General features: G+C 44.3%; 1 protein-coding gene across 2 annotated transcripts in view; it reads right to left on the reverse strand.

The window, feature by feature from the left end:
- Positions 1 to 256: 256 nt before the first annotated feature.
- luzp1 (leucine zipper protein 1) overlaps positions 257 to 22757 on the reverse strand; it is a 59138-nt gene continuing 36637 nt past the window's right edge. For both annotated transcript variants that reach the window (XM_062522670.1, XM_062522671.1), the window contains exons 3-6: positions 21110 to 21678; positions 17450 to 20086; positions 7212 to 7444; positions 257 to 6706 (exon numbers count right to left, since the gene is read on the reverse strand). In XM_062522670.1, the coding sequence (XP_062378654.1) occupies positions 7256 to 7444; positions 17450 to 20086; positions 21110 to 21439 (3156 nt within the window). In that variant the 5' untranslated portion in view covers positions 21440 to 21678 and the 3' untranslated portion in view covers positions 257 to 6706; positions 7212 to 7255. The remainder of the gene's footprint in view (positions 6707 to 7211; positions 7445 to 17449; positions 20087 to 21109; positions 21679 to 22757) is intronic.

Consider the following 22757-nt stretch of genomic DNA (forward strand, 5'->3'; position numbering starts at 1 on the left):
CCACAAATCAAGCCTGCAATATACTGGGAAGCACATCCATTTCATGAAAATAACCACTACATTTGAAATGTACCAGATAAAACAAGCCTCCCTTTTTTTCAGAATGTGCTGGTCAAATGGGCCTTACAATTCATGTCTGGATCGCCTTCTGTTCCTTCCCCCTTCAACTCCCCAGGATAGAAAATCAAAAATGTTTGAGTTTAAAACTGTAAACAAGCCAAAATACACAAAACATTAACAACATTTGAAGCAGGTCTGTTACAAATAGGTTGCTTTTTATTGAACTGGAATACATAGTCTCCTGTACAGCGGGGGAGCTTAGAGTCCTACATGCAGCTCATGGTAAGATTATACATGCACAAAGAATTACCAGAACAGAGAAGCGGGTCACACTAGCGACCCTCTATTGCTGATATACAGAGAAGCACTAAGCAACAATATGCTCGCCAATTTGTTCAGATTGCAGTTTTATCCTCATTGTCATAGCCCACCCCCACCCCCATGGAGACTGTTGTGGGTTTATCCATTTTACAAACACTGCTTTAATAAAAAATACAAACCACATACCCTATGTTCATGTCAAACTCCCTTATTAGGTTGTACAGGGCTGTTTTTCCTTGTGTCCAGAATGCATGGGTGAGATGTGGTGTGTGTGTTTGTTTGTTTGTTTGTTGTGTGTGTGTTTGTGTGTGTGTGTGCGTGTATGTGAGACCTGACTTTCTTTGGCAGCACTCTTGCACACAGTATGTTGTGAGCCAACCCAGGGGGCTGGATGGACTGGTAGGGTGGGCAGGGAGACCCAGAATGAGCAAGAACACAGAGCAGCTCCTGCATGGGGGCGCATCTCCACAAAGCATCAGCGTATCACCGGGCAAACAAAGAGACAGTCCAGATAACATGATGGACCTGTAATGATGCTAGTTGCACAACGAAACTTTCAGGAGACGCTCCCTAGAACAGATGATGAGACAACCAATACTAGGAAAGTAACTTCCAATAACACTGTTCATTCAGTTGACTGATCCATCACATCCATCCATCCGATTGATCTTACTCTCACATTCAGATCTCTAACACATTCTATCTGGTCTAAGCACAGTCCAAAACACACCCGCAGGGTTTGAGAGATCCCATGCATTCAAGAATTACTCTCCAGGAGTGTATTAAAGAGAATGACAAAAATAACAATCTTAACATTAAAAAGGGAAACTAAACTCACTCAAAATATCAAAGTAGGCCCATTTTACAAAATTACATGATTTTCTTTTAAATAAAACTTCTCCAATACATGTTCCAAAATAAGACATCTTTTTCATTTAAAAAAAAATGTACATCGTCACACAACGATGGACAAGTTAAGTTTACTAAATGAAAGACAAAATCAAATATTTACCCTTTATTCCAACACAACTGAACAGACCTGTTAAACTGTAAACTGGATATATTCTGGAATGATTTTGGCACAAATATTAGAAGGTAGAGGCACGGGTCAAATCAAAGCACCGTGCTTTAAAGAAACGATGACAATTTAAACAAAAATAGCACTTTTGTCGTCTGTACAACAAACTTAACAAATCCACAACTACCCTCAGGGAACTGTCCTGCAATTGCTCCAAGCAATTTAATGAATTTCCTTTTGGCCAGTGCAAAACAAATACACATACTATATACACACATATCTCAGATGGCCATACATTCAGTAAATAGGAACAAATGTGTAATATATACTTCTACAACAAATGCAAAAGATATGTGAGAGAGAGAAACAACATGTTAAGATAGAGAAATAAAAGGGGCTTTATTTTGAACGGGTCTTTTAAGTGCTGGTTAAGTGCAGAATAGTGGCCCTGAGGTCCACTGACACCATGGCACATCCTTTCTAATGGCTGCCATTGAGGACACATGCCAATTCATCAATTCAGGGTGTGAGCATAGGACAACGGTGCCTGTTTGCTGCTAAGTTGCCTACATTCAAGATTCATTTCTAAAAGACGGTGTTTGTGTGTGTGTGTGTGTGTGTGTGTGTGTGTGTGTGTGTGTGTGAGTGAGAGAGAGAGAGTGTGTGAGAGAGAGAGAGAGAGTGAGAGAGAGAGAGAGAATCAGGAGAATAACACAAACAAAAAAAGACGAGTTTGAAATGCTATCCCTGGAGAACCTACAGGGCTGTAAAGGACTTGCACTGGTAGCTGAAATGGCTTCAGTAGATGATGAGAATCAGCAAACAAGCACAACTGTTGCACACTAAAACAGAGGAGCATTTGGTCAGCCCTTGCAGGTTGTGTTCTTGGAAAGTCCTCTGCAACCTGCTGCAGCACTGGATATATATGGGAAGGGGGGGGGGGGGTATATTGGTGGGTGTGTCTCTGCAACAGCACAGTGTGGTGTGGTTAGGTGATGACAGGATAACTGCTTAAGTATGTGTATGTGTGTGTGTGGGGGAGGGGGTTAAAAATGTGAGCGTGTGTACATGCGTATACATGTTTGTGAATGTGTGTTTATTTGGGGGAGAGAGGTGAAGTGAAAGCAGCCAGTTTCTCTCTGGCACACACACACACACACACACACACAACCTTTATGAAGGCACCATTTTTTAAGCCATTTGGCTAAGAGGAATCTTGGAACACGTTAAAACTACAGTTTCCAATAGTTGCACACTTCTGGGGAGCCTGGTGGCATGTCAATGCTACTCCCCCACCTGAGGGCACATGCAGCAGGCGGAGGGAATTAAAGGCTGCTCTGGGGTCAGCAAGATACAGACTGGAGGCTTGCTGCCGGCCATGCATGCATGCATCTGTGTGTGTGTGTGTGTGTGTGTGTGTGTGTTTGTGTGTGTGTGCATGCTTTCTCGGTCCTCTCTGAGCAGACAATTCAGGTTCAGGAAGCTGTGCATTAAATGCCATATTAATGTATAGCCACTGCAGTTAGGCCCACTTGGCAGAGGGAGGGAGGGAGAGAGGGGGAGAGAGAGAGAGGGAGAGAGAGAGAGAGAGAGAAAGAAAGACAAACAGAAAGAAGGAAACAGGAAAACTGAGACAGAGGGAGGGAGAGCAAGCAAATTCCAACAACCAGAGGCCGGTAGCACTGGATGCTCAGTTCAGCTCTCTCTCTGCAGCCTGGTTTGAGGTTGGAAGCAGCTGTTAAGCTGCACCCCCTGCAGTCACTGTACCCTCAAGGCTGCCAAACTGCCCCCATTGCCTGGGGTGGATACACCTGCCAAACTGTCCAGCCTCCTCCTGTATTTAGACCCTCAAAAGATCTCCGGGGGAAAACACTAATCAAAATAAGAACAGGATTGGCCCTCAACAGCCAGCCACCCATTGGAGGGTAGGCAGGGGGTGTGTCAAGCCCCAAACCTGGCCCAGGTCTAAGCCAGCCCATTTGCAGGAGCAGCTAGGCCAGCCTAGGTCATTGTGGGTATTTGGGAGGGGGAGGGGTATTTTGGTGGTAGTGGTGATGATGATGGGGTGGTGTGACACATGAGAGTAGAATGCTAATAGAGTCTGGGGGTGTGAGACTTGGGGGAGTGCCTGACTACTGCTGGTTCAATGTGCAGAGAACCACAAGGGCAGACAGACAGCAACACCACACGGTCTGAATAGGAATAGAAAAGCAACTTTGGCAGTGAGGCTTATGCGGGGGTGGAAGTGTAGGAGCACATTTCTTGAATGACTGCATTTTGCTGAGGAGGGCTGGCTTAGGGTAATGCTACCCACTCTGGCAGGCTCAAGAAAGTGTCCAACAATGCACACAGTCTATACATCTATACAGGGTCAACACTCTTCAATCTGACCAGGGCTAAAACAGGCACTTCCAAAATCCAGCAGTACTGGAATAATATTGAAAAGTAGATCAATGAAAAACAAGAAGAGATTATCCTATATTCAAACCAAAAATGTATTGTTTTCTTCTAAGGTTGTGCTGCCCCATCCTCTCCCTGTGCTAACTGTGCCAGATGACACAAGGGTGGGTGGGTGGTATTGGGTGGGGTGGGGGGTACGGTGTATATTTAGCGACAGGTTGAGGGGACAGGACCCAGTTTAAACTGGAAACGCTGCAAGGAATTAAACTGGAATGCTGTGAGGAGCAGGGTGAACATTTCTAAAAGAGGGACCAGGACTGTGTGTGTGTGTGTGTGTGTGTGTTTCATCCATGCAGTGGATGGAGCCTGGCTACCTGCTAGTCTGAAATAGGCTGACACCTGATATGTTCGCCGGAACACATTTAACAAACTAAAAGGGCACCTGTGTTTGGGATGTACTCTCTATGACACACACACACACCTAGTGGCCTGGGGTTCATACCATCAATCTCAAACTTCTCTACATCGGCATAACATCAGAGATAACAAAGAAGAAAGAAAAAAAGGTTGTTGACAGGTTAAATGCAGCTAAACGAGTACACACACACACACACACACACACACACACACACACGCACACACACACACACACACACCTCTACATCCCTGATGTGAGGTCTGTCCAGAGTGACTGTCCTGTCTGATGGCCTGCAGTAACTGCTCATTTGTTCAACCTTTTGGCAGCAACTGACCATACTGTTAAGAATCTTGCATTTGTGTCAAACCCATGTCAAATATCCAATCTCAACACCATCTCCACATACGAGGTACCACAGCCCTGTGAGAGACTAATGGATCAAATGGAAGCATAAACAACAACAACAGAGATACAGAGGAAACAATAAAAAATAAAAAAAATTAGATACTTGTCGATTCGCGCTGCGAACCCAGTCACATCTGCACTGACTCAGTCTCCACCCAAACTTGGACTTCCTTCCTGTGGCCCGCCACACCCCCTGTGGGGATAATGAGCCATCTGATTGGGGGGGAAGTCCACTCTCGGTTGTCTGTGCAAAGTTTGCGAGAGGAGAAAAACAAATAAAAACAACAAAACAAATACATCCAGTTCAAGTTGAGCGGCAGCACCTATAAGCACTGGCCATGGCACAGCCTCCAACCTCCAGTCTCCGCTATTGAAGTCTTGGTGGAGTGGAGACACCCATCCTCAAAGCACTATCAGGAAGGGACTGTAGACCTCTTCTGGTGGTGAAGAGGTGCATGCTGTGGAGGCAGCTTCACTGGTGGTCAAAGAGGAGTAGAGGGAAGGAGAAGAGAAGATGGATATGTCCTTTTGGAAACTGGAGAGATTGTGAGGAGTGCCGATGATCACTCCCCCTCTTCCTCCTCTACAGAGATCAGCTAAAGGAATAGTCTCCAACACACAGCCAGTGGCTTCTTTCTTGTTTTTTTTTCATTTTTTTTCATTTTCAATCTCAGTATTTGTCTGAGATTTGTAGAGAGAGAGAGTGTGATGATAGGAGAAAAGCATGTATTAGATGTCTACAGTCATTTGGAGATATAACCAAAGAAAGAATGACTGAAACATTTTCAAAAAAAGAACAAGTCTACAGCCCGTGAGCCTTTAACAGGGATGAATGCGGATATAACACATCCATAGCTGAGTGATGGAACAAACCCCATGCCCTCTCAGACTTGCCACATCACTATCCATCTGCACGCTTACAGGATATCAAGGTCTTTTCTGCTCCATCACCAATGCAGTGCTCAACTTAAGAGCCTAATTAGAGATCATGGAAATGCCAGCACTTTCCTTGCCATGGAAATATGGTGCTTTTAATTTGTATAACACGGTGACTTACCAAACATGAAAACGGCTGGTGAAATTAAAGGCAAACCTTTCAGTTTCATTTGACTTTCCCCAATTTTGCTTCAAACTGAGATGCGTTGGGGTTTATGGTTTTATGTGTCATCATAGTAATTAAGAGCAGGAAAACCCAGGCAGATGTGCTGCTTGCATTGGCCACGGATGTAGAGTTAGCCCCCAGACGGAGATTAACAAATCCTCTGTGCATTTGGATGCGTGCTGGGGCTAAGTGACATTTTAGGGCCGAACAAAAAAAAAAGAAACTACCCAGAGGTGCCCATTCCACCCAACTGAGGATATACAGCTAAACAAAATAAACAAAACTGACAATGGATGTGGATTAATGTGGGCTGTGAGGCATGATTAAAAAAACATAGAAAAAAGACTTGAGTGTCCCCTTAATGAGCACAATCCATTTGATGGCCTGGTAGGATCATCCACAGCATTGTTGTCAAGAGTCCATCACTGTCAATCAGCTCTCACCTCAAGTCTAGTGTGAGGTCAGCAATGTTCATCATCCCTCAGGCGGGGGCCAATCCCAGAATCCTAAACTCTCTCAGTTGTCACTTCTGCCTGGTTCATATACACTCACTCTCTCTCACACACAGATGCACAGACACACACACACACACACACACACACACACACACACACACACACACACACACACACACACACACACACACACACACACACACACACACACACACACACACACCTTCCCTCCCATGTCAGATGTGAGGAGTTACATATATCCATCCTCTTCGGGGAGCTGTATAGTTGGCTGATGTCCATTTTTAGGTGGTTGCACTCAGAGGCTGTTATATAGGCGCGTGTGTGGAGGGGGTACTGAAGCCGATCAAACACTCACAAGACACTTAAAGCAAGAGCTTTTGCCTCTGAAAATAAAGCCGAGGGAAGTGTGTAAGTGTTTTTGTTGTTGTTGTTGTTGTTGTTGTTGAAGAGAGCCATTGATGTTTTCCAAATGGTGCATTTGAGGTTCACTCCCAGCATATAAGGGCCTGTTTTGAGATAGAGAAAGAAAAAGGCAAACAAAAGTAGAATAGTCAGAAAAAGCCAGACATGGAGACAGAGTGAGACAAAGAGTAAGCAAGATAGAGAGATGCAAAGGGAGAAAGATCCAGGGCGAAATATAGAGAAATACAGACAGAGAAAGAAGAAAAGAGAGGGAAGGAGAGAAGGAGAGGAGGGAAGAGGGAGAGAGAACGATAGTAAGGAACTTGCTCTGCGGTGGTTTGATGTCTGTACGGATAATTAAACTCACTTTTCCTTAATTATGATCAGAATAGTGGGCAGGAGCCTGTGGGACTCGACAACACTTATTTTAAAACCTAAAAAAAGAGCCACGACCAAAGGATTGCGTTTGATGGTTGCTGGCACACCAGACTCTGCAGCAAGCTGAGCCATGATTCTGTCAGCTCAGGCTTCCAGGCTTGAGGAGCACTGCTAACGGAGGCGTCTGTGTGCTGACGCATGCCATTTTTTCGGGCCCTGGTGTTGGCTTACCGGCTGAGTGCCTCGACGGAGCGAAGGAGGCGGCCTCCGTGGGGTCAGTTGTCCAAGTGTCGGTTGGTCCAAGGCCTGCTTCGGTCTGGAGTACGACCCACCACACTCCTGCTGGACATTGTAGTTCTGCCGCTGCTGCCGCTGTCTGTCTTGGATGACCGGTCATAAGGGTCAAGGCTTGAGGGCGATGGCCTTCTCCACAGATTTGCCTGTGGTTCACCCTCATCTGTAGCCTGATGAGACAAAAAAGAATACAAAATAAACTGCAGAAAATGGTTTGAGGATAGGAGCTCATCTCAGGGTTTATCCCATACACACAGACCCAGTGAAGAGACTCCCAGTAGAATAGAATAGAAAGAATGAATAGAATATGTGACCCTGTAAAGCGGAACCAGTCGTTTCGGTAAATTTTATTAAATTAAGTTATTGTGCTCACGTGAACGGCCATAAACTAAGCTTTCCAACGATATGTATATCAAGGGTATTACACAAACTGTCGCTAAGATAACCGCATCCAAAGTTGACATGGTTCTCCTGTCACGATATGCCAGAAGTAGGGTTGGGTACCGACCCCTGTACTTTTACCGGTACCGACCGAATCACGTCGGTATTACCGGGTATTGCTTCACGTGAAATTGAATGGTGCTAAATTTCGGTACTTTCATGTGCATCAGGAGCGGAGTGCGCCATCTGACGTCATGTCTGAGTGTAGTTATGTCGGTCTCAAAAACGAAAGTGAATAGGCTAACTTAATATGCACCATTTAAGCCTGCATGTATTGCACCAAGAGCAAGCATAAATTAATCAAAATAGTAGGCCTATCCCTGGTAAGAACTTAAAATAGAACTGAGAGTTGAGGAGTGCAATAAAATGCACCCATCTTCTGAATCGCGAGTGAGCTGAATCCATTCAAAACGGTGAAACAGGACTTTAAATAGTTCAAAGCATATGTCACAGACAAATGTTTGAATGCTATTGAAATGTATCATGGCTAGATGATAATGATGTCTTAACAGCGTTAATAATATCTAGGCTATTTGCCAAATTCGCGCTGTATTTGTCGTGACAACAGTTGCTCTAAGGATATTGACCGTAGCCTTAGCTTTTGCTTCGCTGCTCCAAGCAGTCAGCAGATAAGAGATGGTCCTTAAAAATAGAAACTATGTCCTAACCGCGATGCGAGCAAACATTAACGATACAATTCGTTTAATTTCATTGCTGTCATTTGGAGTGTCCTGACAGGAAGCAATGCGAGCAGCGCGATGTTTTGAGAGAACTTTTGTTGTTGGCAGGTTTCTATTTTCTCCCTGTCGCTCGCTTTGCTCTGTTATTTTGAATGAGCCATATGACTCATTAAAACGGCATATTTAACGGATTCACTCCCCCCGATGCAATGCTATAATTTGATTATACACGTTGTAGGCCCACGCAACAGTTTGCTGGTTAGCCTACACATACAGTTAATCTGACAGACAGACTATGTGTAGCGTTTCAAGGTGGAATAATGCGCTGCATCAAGACGAGCTATAAGTTCAAAATCACGATGGCATGGAATGTTTTATTAGTCAAAGGATAACCGAACGACCAAACTCGCCAGCCTACTACTCACGTTAGAAACTGACTGAAACGAAATAGCCTAATTTAAACAACAGAACTGGTAAGGAGTGGATAATAATCTATAGCAAAATGTATTTGGCCCGGATCCGCCAGGGATTCCCAAACTGTGGAACGCACCTGCTTCTAGGAGGGCTTTGGCGGAGAGGTTAAAAAACGAACTTTTAAAATATTTTGTAATTAATTAATGTATAAATGAATAACTTCTAAACCATTTGTAAACTCTATAGTAGGCTATGTTTTCATTAAAAAGGGGCGGCTTATTAAACATGATGCCTGGTATATACCGCTGACCTAGGCTAGCCTACTGTTAAATTACACAAAACAAAGATGGATTGCTTTTTTCATGAACATGGCCTAAAATAGCTAAATCATCATATAAACCAATGGACTAATTATGTTTGGGTTTGATGGAGTCTGTTTAAAAAAACTTTCACCATCCATAGTTCATGTTCATACTTAAAGGGATATTCCGCCATTTGTGGAAATACGCTCATTTTCCACCTTCCCTCGAGCAAAACAATCGATATTTACCTTGTTCCCGTTCATCCAGCCATTCTGTGAGTCTGGCGATACAACTTTTAGCTTCAGCCTAGCATAGATCATTGAATCGGATTAGACCATTAGCTTCTCGCCTGCTAGCTTCATGTTTAAAAGTGACTAATATTTCTGGTAATTTTCCCATTTAAAACGTGTGTCCTCTCAAGTTAGAAAGTGCAATAAGACCAACTGAAAATGAACCCGGCCGTTTTTCTTGGCTGATTTGACATGGAACTACATTCTCATCTGGCGTAATAATCAAGGCAACTTGCAGCTACTGGCACTACTACTGCTTGATGTCTATGGGGACTATTTTCAGATGCTGCGTACGATATCACTGCGCCTATGGTACGTTTGCAAGTTGCCTTGATTATTACGCCAGATGAGAGTGTAGTTCCATGTCAAATCAGCCTAGAAAAACGCCAGGTTTCATTTTCAGTTGGTCTTATTGCACTTTCTAACTTGAGAGGAGACACGTTTTAAATGGGAAAATTATCAGAAATCTTAGTCACTTTTAAACATGAAGCTAGCAGGCGAGAAGCTAATGGTCTAATCCGATTCAGTGATCTATGCTAGGCTGAAGCTAAAAGTTGTATTGCCAGACTCACAGAATGGCTGGATGAACGGGAACAAGGTAAATATCGATTGTTTTGCTCGAGGGGAGGTGGAAAATGAGCGTATTTCCAAAAATGGTGGAATATCCCTTTAAGAAATGAGAGGGGTTTGTATTGTGTTAAAAACATTCTCAATGTATAACTTTGATTTTGTGCAACTTGTAGTTGATACAAACAAGGTGTTACAGATTCAGTAAGGGTAAGGTACCGAAAAAACTACCGTTGAATACCGACACCGAACCTCAGGCACCGGCACCGGTACCGATATCGGTTAAAATGTGATAGGTACCCAACCCTAGCCAGAAGAGGAGAAATCACCTTTTTCAGCGGCGCGTGCACAACAGGAATGACAGCAAATGTGTTGAATCTTCCCCGGGTTTAACAGTCAAAACGTATGTTTTTCCGTGAAATGCGTTCACGATATGAAACTGTAGACTGTATACAGTCGAATTATGCGAAAACGTGAAATTCAACATTTTAACCCGGAAGTTTGTTATTGTTGATTTTCTCAAAATAACGTTATGCGCAAAACGACTGATTTCGCTTTGAATGGTCACATATATACTTTTTTGATCCCGTGAGGGAAATTCGCTTCTCTGCATTTAACCCACTTTAACCAAATTAGTGAACACACACAGCACACACACAGTGAGGTGAATCACACACTAACTGTACGTGGTCGCTGCTGGCAGCTGAGAGAAGCCGGCTTCCATTGAAAATGAATGACTTCCAGAATCTTTGGAAGCTCCGGCGGTGTGAACGCACAGTAACCCAGAGCAGTGAGCTGCCTGCCCAACCAGCGGCGCTCGGGGAGCAGTGAGGGGTTAGGTACCTTGCTCAAGGGCCGTGGTGGACTGGTCGGGGATCGAACCGCCAACCCTCCGGTTACAAGCCCGAAGCCCTAACCAGTACACCACGGCTGCCCCAGTAGTCTAATGGAGAGCGCTGAGGAGATGCCTAACAGGAGGAGGACAGCTAAGTGTCCTCTCATAGGGATGCGTCACCACACTGACAGAGCTGTTAGCGCGGAGCCAGATCAACACTAATAACACATAATGAAGCGCTAGGTCCCCTGGGCATGTTGGGTAGGCGGACAGGAAATGGGCTACCAGACTCACTCCTGCCCCAACATGGCAACTTCCTGTTCCTTTAACATTTCCAAGGGGAGAACCCACACACACATAACCAATAGCCCACTCTCTTGGAGAAGAAATTACATAGTTCAGCTCTACATTGTCTAATGTAACCATACAAGTTGAATTTTACTCATAAGCCTGAGGGGAATATGGATGTTTAAACCCAATGACTCTCCATCTAGGCTAAAACCCGATCACAGAACAATACCAAATGACACCACTCAGAAGCTTGATCTAGAAAACACCAGATCTGGTTGTGTTCCATCTGTTACATGTGGAGCCGGTTGGTGCTATTTAGAGAGAGAGAGAGAGAGAGAGAGAGAGAGAGAGAGAGAGAGAGAGAGAGAGAGAGAGAGAGAGAGAGAGAGAGAGAGAGATAGATAGAGATAGAGATGAAGTATTTTCATGCAGCACTATTTTTAGGCAAGTTCTGACTTTTTTGTGCCAGTCAAAGAAAGGCATTTCATTACTTTATTTGTATTCAGCAAAACACGCCAAGCAGATAGCTGAGTGTCGGTATTTTTAGCTGCTGCTGCTCTGAAAAAGAAACAAAATGAAACAAAAGCTTGCAAGGGATGCTGTGAAGGATAAGTGCTTTCATTTCAAGTGCTTCCAGCATGATGTGTCATTATGCCATTATGCCATTATGCCTTGTACCTCACTTTCCAATGCATACAGCTAACCACGCAACCATCCGCATCAATAACCCACCCCCTACCTGTCCCCCACAAGCCTATCCCACTCACACCACTCCACATTCTTCTAATCTGCACTTTTAAAACACTATCTGCACCATTGACCTTAGCAACAGCTATCAAAATGAACACCCTCCCTCCATCCCATAGTATTTTTATGAGCACCTCCTTGCTAACTGTAACCATGTTTCCAAGCATAGGACGGACGCTGCATCTGTTCTTTTTTGTGCTAAGGTTGTGCATTTCAAGCGGCTATAAATATAATTCCCCATTAGAGGCAAGCTGTGCCAGAACTCTGTTCCAGCTAGACAGTCCCCACTACACCTAAGGTAATGCATTTCAAAGGGGTACTAATTCAACTTGGTTGGGTTTAATTTATGCTTTCGAAAACTTTATCCAAGGCAGGACTTTAATAGATTCAACACACTTTTTACGGAACACATTAAGTCAATTATCCCTGCTAGCCTCCATACCTAAACTTTGCGTCTTTTTCTCTCTCTTTTCCCTTTTCAGCCACCAACCAGCATGAGCAGGCTTGCAGTCCAAGGAAAACTCACGTTTGGACTCGTTTGCTGTTGCCTTTTCCAACCTGACCCGGTTTCAACTCCAACCATACCAATGTGACCCCAAAATGGATCACTCATCATATGTTGGAATCTAAATTAGCACACGGAGACATACAGAGACTCAAAGAATGCTTCCATGAGCACAATTCATTATGCATCTGCTTAATATAGCATAGAGAGACATAAAGTTTTATCTTTAGAACAGTAAAACATTATATTAGACCAACATAACCCATAGGTCTGCCTTCCTCATTCTTCATATACTTCACTCACAATAAGGCATCTGGCACATCTGGCAAGTCACAATTATTATTTCTGAATGATGCACACAGGTCTTAAGCAACATACATTATTCTGCCATCCAGACAATGCCTTTTTCAGGGAAGACCTTGCATATATCAGGAAAACAATGGCAAAATGAATTTGCACATATTTGAACAATATGTATCCATAGAGGAAGGGGCTAAAATGGCCTGTCTGCAGTCTAGACTTGTCAAGTTGGGTGCATCATGGACTGAAAAACATTTTAGATATACATTTAGATTAACTGTATGTGTGAAACAGAAGTCGTGGGATCAAGGGCAGGACATTCAAACATTATGAAATAAAAGAGATATATGGCTTGTCAACTACATTTCCACGTAACTGGTCACAACTGCCCATATGTCAATACTGTGAGCAATTAATCTGTTCATGTTATGCTCCGCATCCCTAATTATTTCTGGTGAATGCTTGACACCATAGGCAATGACCACAATAACTACAATAATTTCAACATGGACACCAAACAAACAGTGTGTGGGTCTGCGTGCGTATGTGTATGTGTGTGTGTGTGTGTGTGTGTGTGTGTGTGTGTGTGTGTGTGTGTTTGGGGGGATATGTTCATATCAATAGATTTCCAGAGTGTTGGGCAGAAGTAGATGTTGCAGGAGGTAGATTAAATGTTGAATTTTTTGTCATACCCCACCAGCTACTACAGTGAGAAAGCCAAGTAGGACTGGATATCAAATGGACAATGACAAATTGTGCCCCCCCCCCATAAAAGACACTTCATCAGCACACAGCTGTTATTGTGCTTTTAGAGTCTTTTCTGCCACTTGTGTGACTGTGTGTGTCTGTGTGTGCCTGTGTGTGTGTGCACTGAGAGAGATGAATGTGCTAACCTTTGGGAGGAGCTACGCTTGAATTTACTCAAGCAACGATCCCGGAAATTTGTAACGCACTAGTGGAATTTTGTTTCATGAAACTGTGAGCTGGGGGAGGAAAGGAGGTTATGGGTTAAGGGTGTTTTTGAGAACCATGGGGCTCAAAGCTTCTGGATAAGGAGTAGCAGAGAGTTAAATAATGTAATTATTGGGGGAATTCTGGGGGCGGGGGGGGGGGGGGGGGGTTATGGGAATAAAGGGGGTTGAAGGCAGGACTGGAGGCAGGACTGGAGTGTGGGGGCCAGTGCTGTAATTAACATGGCTGACTGGATGAGTTCTGCTTTTCTAGCCATTCACACTGCTGGACGGAGCTGCCGCAGGAACGAGAGGTTGTTTGTTTTGATTGGAGACTGGCATGACAAACTCCGAGCCACCAAGTACTAACCAATCCTGCTCAGGGCAGTCTGGCTGCCTCTATTAAGAGGCCAGTGTGAGCAATTGTGAACTGAGGTATGACACTTGTGCCGGCATTATGTGCATGTCTCCCCATCACCAGATCTGTGGGGTATGACATGAGTCCGTCCAAATTAAGGGCGAGGGGAGCCAGTCAGCTATGCTGGGAGATTTCATGATTAAAGGGCTGAATTCCTCTGAATATCACGTGAAGTATGCAGGGTAAACATACCCTTATGTAGAAGGTGCCATTGTGCCATTAATTATCTAGATTGGTCAGACTTCAAAAGAAATCCAAAAAATAATCACATATTATTCTGTCATACCACCTTAAAAGCTATCTAATGGATTTTAAGAATCATTTCATTTCACCATATCAGCAAGTAAATCTTATACTGGCTTTGTCATTTATTACATTGTACTATTATCCCTGTTCTTCTTATCACATTGCATGTAAATGCAAATGTACTGTTATTCCTGTTCTTTTTATTAACGGGATAATTATTCTTCTTCCGACCAAAATCAACGATTAATGACGCTAAAACCACTAAACCGCTTGACGTCATTCAAACACTCATACAAAGGTCTTGTAACGTAGATTTGATGAATGTATTTTTCACATTTAAGGAAATTAAGGATTTTCTCTTTTAATATATCTTTTATATATCTTATTATATTATTATATAGATATAATAATACTCTGGTGTTCCAAAATAGCCCTGCTGAAAAAACCAGCCTGACCAGCTAAAGGTGGTTTGCTGGTTGACCAGCTTGTTAACCAGCTTATTTGACCACCCTTTGATGGTTAACCAGCTACACCAGCAAAACTCTCGCGAAAACACACCTTCAGCTGGTTTACCCAGCTTATGATGGTAATTCAGCTGGTTTTGATTGTCGTACCACCTTAAGCTGGTCATTTTAGTTGGTGTTGCTGGTCTACATTGCTGGTTTTTACTGGCCACGCCAGCTTATGTTGGTTATTCTAGAAAACCAGCTTGACCATCTTTGTCAAGCTTGACAGGCTGGTCACCAGCATGACCATCTTAAACCAGTTGTATCCCAAACGACAGGCTGGTCACACCAGCACGACCAGCTTCCTCAGATGGTCACGCCAGCATGTCTAGCTGGTGGCCTAACCAGCTACACCAGCAAAGACCAGCAATAATAACTGTGTTTTGGGCAAAGACCAGCAAAGACCAGCTAAAACCAGCTAAAACCAGCTACCAGCCTAAGCTGGTTTCTTGCTGTTTTTTTCAGCAGGGAGGTTATTTAAATGCTATTTAATAAAACATTCCAATCACCGTTATAATAAGCCTATGACAATAAAAATTGTTTTGGTTGTTTAGGCGGAATAACATTGGGAGCACTTAGACTCTGCGCAGTAATATCCTCACCCTGAAGTGAAACTGAACGTGCAAGAGTGAGGATATTACTGCGCCACACAATATAGTTATCCCTCTTACCTGCTTGGAAATGCACCACGTTTTTTTTTGTCTCACCATACTTGGTCGTGTGACTACTCGTGTAACTGTATTTTAATAGGGAAAACATGGAGGTGTTTGGTCGCTTCTAACTTCATCTCTGTTTGGATCCTAATAAATGCATTGGGTTAGCTAAGTGCTATCAAAGTTGCGCCACACGCCAGAGCCAGTGAGTGCACGCATTGAAACGTGAGAGGTATGCATCAACTCGTCTTAGTTAAGGGAATAACGTAGTTTAATATGAAAGAACGGTGAAGTGTTCCTTTAACTAAAATCATGTTTTACACAGCAACCTTTTTACATTTACATGCAATGGTAATTCCTTCCATGGAATTACATTTTCTAGTTAATAAACTGCTCAACCAAATAACCCCTTATTGTGACCAAATACCAAATATCGTGCCTCAGCCATGACCTTAAGGACACTATTAATAATTATAGTAATATAGTTAAGCATTAATAATAGTGATAGTGAAATGATCAATAGCTATTGTAGTCTTGTGGCATTGTGATTGGTTATAATACAGTTATGTAATGATCACATATTGGATTAATGTGAAGCCTTTCCAGAAGATGAAAATGTTGGGGCTTTCCAGCTTATATCTATTTTCCTTTCATTCAGAATGGCTAGGTTAACTAACCCAAGACAAAAGCAGTCTGTCTTACTCTTATATCTATAAAAAAGAGATAGGCAACAACCTCAAAACAAAGTACATCTCAGGTCAGAGATTAAGAATAAAAGGCTACCATAAAAGCCAGCATAAACCATAACGTTTATTGTCACCTATGATGGGAAGAGACCTCTGCAATGGCACACCACATAAAAGTCCTTTTCAATTTGGAAAAACAGAGAAAAAGGAGCAGTTTTCTCCTCTCCTCTAAGGTTTAGGCATCCTTTCCCCTCCGTTCCTTTCATTCTCCTTTACTTTTTCCGTCCTTTCATTTTTTTCCTCTCTTTGTGCTTACTTCTGCACCAGTGGCCTAAGAACTGCTGTTCATTGCTGATCACTCTGATATTGTGGAAAATCCACCCTAAAGATCTGGGATATTTGTGCCTGTCTGTTCCTATTCAGCACATTAGATATAGTAATGCACACACACACTAGACATACTGTTTGCCAACTAGCAAAACAAAGCTAAGCACAATACACTTGGAAGGGAAGCTGTATGAAAACGAAGAGCATGTTTAGGGCTTTAAAAGGAAAAATATTTCTCACATTTAACAAACGCCTCTATAAAAACTATATGACAAATGGGCTTCTATAACACTACTTAACAGTATGTGTTCATCCCTATTCTTGAGGGATTGAAGAATGCGCAGGGAGCTTTACAACAACAACAACAAAAAACCTTGATGTCAGGTATCCAGTTAGAACAAAAACAGATCAAAGACATCCCTCAAACTCACATTTTCTTTTCCCTTAGTGCACAGGAATAACTCACAGGCTGCTATCTGCTCAGCACAATCCACCATCATGCTCCAGATCCAATGTTTCAGCACAAGCCTTGGACATCCAATGTAAACCAAACTGTATGAATGTAGGCATGGAAACATTAATCATCTTTGTGCTGTCAAATATGCACAAGCGACACGTCGAGGGCTCCGGCAAGCAGCCCAAAACGCAACAGGAATCAGCAAGTGGTAAGAAAATGAAAATGTTAAACATATTCCCCAATTACCAGAGAGGTGCCAAGAGTCCCCACTTTCCCATCTGTGGAAATCCATCAGACATACCGGTGTCATATACATTTCTGCACATTTTTATCCGCACTATCCCTGATTAACAGTGCTTAGACGAGAGTAAAAAGAGCACTTGGATAATCAGTAATAATGATACTGAACAAATCAATGAATTAGGAGTTCTAAACAAACCTTCAATACAATTTCATGAATACCATTATTCTGTGGTAAATCTGTGTGTGTGTGTGTGTGTGTGTGTGTGTGTGTGTGTGTGTGTGTGTGTGTGTGTGCGTATAAAGAGAGAACTACTCACTGTAGAGTGCTTTCGGCTCCAGAGTTGGCGCTCCTTGGCACTCACAGGCTCGTGGGGCACAGTCCTCCCCAGCCCACTGTCGGAGGGTGATGATGCTGTGGCCCTGACACGAGGATGCCCTGGCTCCTGGGCATCTCTACTGCTGGTGATCCGCTGCATGTAAACTTCAGCTGGGCTCAGCTTTCCTCCACGCCCCTCCATATGTGGAGGAGGTGGTGCAACCGCTTCCTCTCCATCCAATACCGTGGTGGCACGATACGCCCTCCAGGTGGACTCCGACTCATCCTCCGAGCCATCCAGTCGAGGGACGCGGCTGACCTCATCCACAGACTGGGCCCCACGGTTCTTCCAGGTGCTACGGACGGTGACGTTCCTCATCTCGGGCAGGCAGTCATCCTGGGAGTGTTGGTGGTGGTTATGACCATGGCTCCTCCAACTGGTGACTGTCGTGGTGCTGCTACTGCTGCTGCTCTCGAAGCCAGACTCGACATCATTGATAAAGTCCGGAGACTGCAAGCTGAAGCTGTTACGGGAACTCAGGTGCGTCTCCACACGGGCAGTCTCCACAACGCTGGGAGGGACACTGTTGTCTTCGTCATCAGCTTCATCCTGGCATGGCCTGAGCGTGATGTCACTCTTGGGAATGGAAATTTCATATGGGATGGACACGCTGCCACGGTTCTCGCTGCTGGGGCCAATGATGATGTTGCTGGTAGATGTGTGGCGCTCTTTTGCTATTGGCTCACTGCACACACTGCTGCTCCTGCTGCTGGTCCGGGACGAGCTCGGATCATTGGGGTAGATGGTGATACTGCTCGTCATCTTGCTGGTCAGGACCGGTTTGGTGGAGATCTTGGGCTTGCCGCTGGACGACAGAGATTCCATGCCGCCACCCGACCCGCCCATGACCTCTTTACGGTCTATCTCGACGATGGCTGGTTTGATTACTGCCTTGGACCTCAGTGATTCCCGAGGACTGCAGACCCTCTTGATCTCCATCCCTGAGAGTGAGTGGGACGGTTCCTGCAAGCCCCCTTCAGCCATCAGAGCCCTGTGCCCCTCTTCTTCATAGGAGCTCCTAGTCGAGGACCCATCCGAGTGGATCCGAGAGTATCTGGGATACTTCAGGTTGGCGGACCTGCCACTTGCAGTGGCAGATAAAGACTCCTGGTCCCCTACTGATGGCCTTGACCCAGTGGATTCACTCTCTGAGGCTGAAGAGTGCCCCTCAGATCCATGGTCACTAGCCACAGCTGGGGAAACATGGGACCGGTAGGCAGTGTAGGAGCCATTTGCTTTGGAGAGGCTCAAAACAGCTGAGGAATCCTGGGAAGGATTTGCAAACCCCTGCTCAGAGTCAGGGTCTTTTGTGGCTGAAAGCGCAACCACAGCCTTACTGGAAGTCACAGGCACAACATCTGAACTGTTGGACTCACTGTCACTACCGCCATACAACTTGGAGAACTTCTCTACCCGGCTCTTCTTACAGTCAACATCACTTGCTTTCTGCTGTGTCTTCCATGATTTCTGGTCATTAGCAGCAGGTGGGTAACGGCTGAGAACAGATGCCTTCTTGCTGTCGCTGTTTGATGCCTGAGTGCCTGGAACGGATCTCTCCATTTCTTTAAGGCCGTTGTCAGAGGCAGGGGTGGCACCGACCTTTGGAGCTCGTCTACTTTTGTGTGCAGGACTCAGTGCCCTCCTGGTGGACTTGGGAGAACTTTCTGCTGATTGGCTAAGGTCCTTGTTCCGCAGTTTAGGTTCTCTCTTCTGCTGTGGGGAGACATCACGGCTCTTGTACTTGGAAGGCTCAGCAGCAGCGCTCCTGTATTTTGGCTTCTCCTGACGGAACCCTGCCCGGACATTGATGTCCTCATTCTCCACTTTGCCATTCTCCAAGACCTTAGCTGTGCCATTGCCTGCACCTCCACTGCCATAGACTTGCGTCTTAAGCAGCTCAACCTGCTCAGCAAGGGTTTGGCTTCGGATCTTCTCCTGTTGGAACTTCTCCAGCAACTCTGAATTTTTGGACTCTGTGTTCTTCAGGTCCTCCTCAACCAGCTCCAACTGCTTCAGGCGATTCTTCAGTTTTTCCACCTCCTGGTTCAAGTCCCTGACCTTGTTGTCCTCTTGACCTTCCAGACTGTTCTTCTCATTCTCTGTTTTATTTCTCAACCCGGCATCATCAGTGAACTTCAGGTAGTCAAGGCTCTTCTTCCTAGTAAGTTTGCTGCTGAGGCCTGTAGAGAATTCATCCTCAATACGCAGATCCCTAGAATCCCTGCACCCATAGTCTGCTGAGCTTATCCGGTTCTTTTGTTGCTCAAGTTTGTCTGTAAGCTTGAGGATCAACTCCCGGTCCTCCTTCTGCTTCTCCAGAAGCCTCTTCCTCTCACTCAAGAATGTTTGAGTGAGGCCTTTGAGCCTCTCCATCTCAGCAGTGAGGGCCTGCTCGGCCTTGTCCAGACGGGCCTCCGAGGCATCTACCTCTTTCAGGCGAGCCTTAAGGGCCTCCAGCTCGGTGGAAAGCTTGCGGTTGAGGTTCTTCTCCTCATTAAGGCTGAGGCACAGCTGGGTGCAGTCAGACTTGCACTTCCCAAAAGCTTCTTCAAGCTTTTCCAGCTCAGCCATTCTTGCCTGTGTGGAAAAGGAAGAACAGAGTGGAGTTCAGTTCAGTTAACCAACCCAGTTCAACTCAGAAGAGAACTGTTAACAATCACTGTGGGCTAACGGCAATTAACCTTAGCATAGTAAAGCTAGCATAGCAGAGAGCTTTACCATAGTAAAGTTAACTAAAAAAGTCGACTAATACTTCAACAATCCCCAGTGTTCTGTATTTGTTTAAAGAAGTTGTAGATAAACTGCCCACTAGGGGGAATTGTATGGATCAAAATTCACTCTGACAAATTCTTTAAAAAGGTTAATCTAAAGATTAACTTAGATTAACTAAACTATGGCAGGGGGTACACAAGACGAGGGTACAGCATACAGTGAGGGGCATATATATTTGATACCATGCTAAAACAGGAATATAAAATCATCATTTGACAATTGATCATAATGCCTTAATTCAAAAAATTAATAAAAATAAAACCGCCAAGGACACCAGTTTTCTTTGTGATTGAATAATGTATCGTAAATAAATAAATGTTTTCCTTAAATGCTAAGGGAAGGAAGTATTTGACCCCCTATGCAACCCTATGGGAATTTAACACGTAGGGTTAACATAGGGGCAGGCAGATTTTTATTTTTAAAGGCCAGCTATTTCATGGATCCAGGATATTATGCATCCTGATAAAGTTCCCTTGGCCGTTGGAATTAAAATAGCCCCACATCATCACATACCCTTCACCATAGCTAGAGATTGGCATGGTGCTTTTTCCAGTAAATGTGTTAAATTCCCATAGGGTTACATAGGGGGTCAAATACTTCCTTCCCCCTAGCATTTAGGAAGGACATTTATTTATTTAAGATTAACTCTTCAATCACAAAGAAAATTGGTGTACTTGGCGGTTTTATTTTTACTATTTTTTTTAATTAAGGCATTAAGATCAATTGTCAAATGATGATTTTATAATCCTCTTTTTAGGCAACTTTAGCATGGTATCAAATAAATTTTCTCCTCACTGTAAATGTTCAAGGACTATGCTAGCTTCCAACCTGAAGACGTTCAATCTCCACCCTCAGTCCTCTGGTCAGCTTCTCCTCCTCCTCCAGCTTCTCCCGTACTGAACGACACAGGTCTTCAGCCTTGCGGATCTCCTCATCCTTGCCCTCAATCTTGAGCACTCGTTTCCTCAGTGTCTCAACTTCGGCCAGCAGAGACGAGTTGCTGCCCTCAGCCTGGATGATCTTATCCTGGAGGTCCAGCAGCTCATCCTCAGCCTTCTGGAGCTTACTGGTGGCCTCCTCCAGCTCATCCAGTCGGCGCCCCAGGCTCTGGAGCTTGTGACGCAAGTGGCGATTGGTGGTGTCTTTGTACTCGGACATGATTGATTGGACACTGTAGTGACGTGTGGTATGTGAGTGTGTGATGTGTGGTGCTATACCCAAGGAAGATTTTTATTTGACCAGGGAGGTTTGGGAGGTATGCATTTGCGTGGCCAGTCCCTTCTCTGTAACTGCAGGGATCTAAAAGACTCCTATTATGTAATGTGTCCGGTGAGTTTAGAGACTCTCTTCTTTGATGTTTCTCTCCTTTTCTACGTTTGATGCGGATAAATGATCATCTGCAAAACAGAGGTGGAAAATTACCATTTCTTTCAAATAAAAATTTACAAACAATGCTACCAAACTTTTCACATGAAATATAATGTATCCACCAAGATGTACAAAATCCATATATCGTCAGCTCTGGCTACTGGAAAAAATCTGCAGACTTTCCCCTTTGCCTGCAATCTAGGGACAGGCTAAGGGGCTCAGGGGTAGAGAGGTCAGGGGGAACAGTGGAGGGGCAAGAGGATGCGAGTTTGCTGGCCCCTAATGGGTGGTGCTTCACAGAGGAGCTGCACACTCAGCACATGATTTCACAGTTCTGCCTGATTAGCGCAACACAAACTGAGAGAGGCAGCGCAATGGGTCAGCAACACGCACACACACTCTCTCTCACACAAACACACATACACACACAGAGGGGCCATGGAGGTGGGAGACCGGTCAAGAGGAATGATTAAGCACGGAAACACACACACACACACACACACACACACACACACACACACACACACACACACACACACACACACACACACACACACACACAGAACACCCATGTTTACGCACGTAAACAAACACCAGGCACATACACACATCTGAAGCATTTGTATTTGTGAGCATGCATACACACACCCACCCACACAAGAGAACTAACAGCAGAGCTGAAAACATGCATACTATTACTGCACCAGGCATACATAAAGGATTATACAAAGAAACAATCACATCTTGTTAGACAGAGAGACAGAGAGAGAGAGAAACAGAAAGAGAGAGAGAGAGAGAGAAAGAAAGAGAGAGACAGAAAAAAAGAAAGAAAAGACAGAAAGAAAGAAAGAAAGAGCATGTACAATAGTGGATTCAGTCATTTCAGTGAACATGAACATAATCGTCATGATGCAAACTACCATCATGCAAACTTAACTACCATCAATTACGCAAGGCAATTAGATTCATTGGATTGCTGCAGCTTTCGACTTACTATGGACATCAGGCCACATAAGATTATAGCTACTGCATATGGCGCGGAAAACAACCCCAACCTTTGAGCCTGATGTTATTACATCCCATAATGTATGGACACATGACTGATCCA

This window comes from Sardina pilchardus, chromosome 20, assembly GCF_963854185.1.
Source record: "Sardina pilchardus chromosome 20, fSarPil1.1, whole genome shotgun sequence".
Classification (NCBI taxonomy): domain Eukaryota; kingdom Metazoa; phylum Chordata; class Actinopteri; order Clupeiformes; family Clupeidae; genus Sardina; species Sardina pilchardus.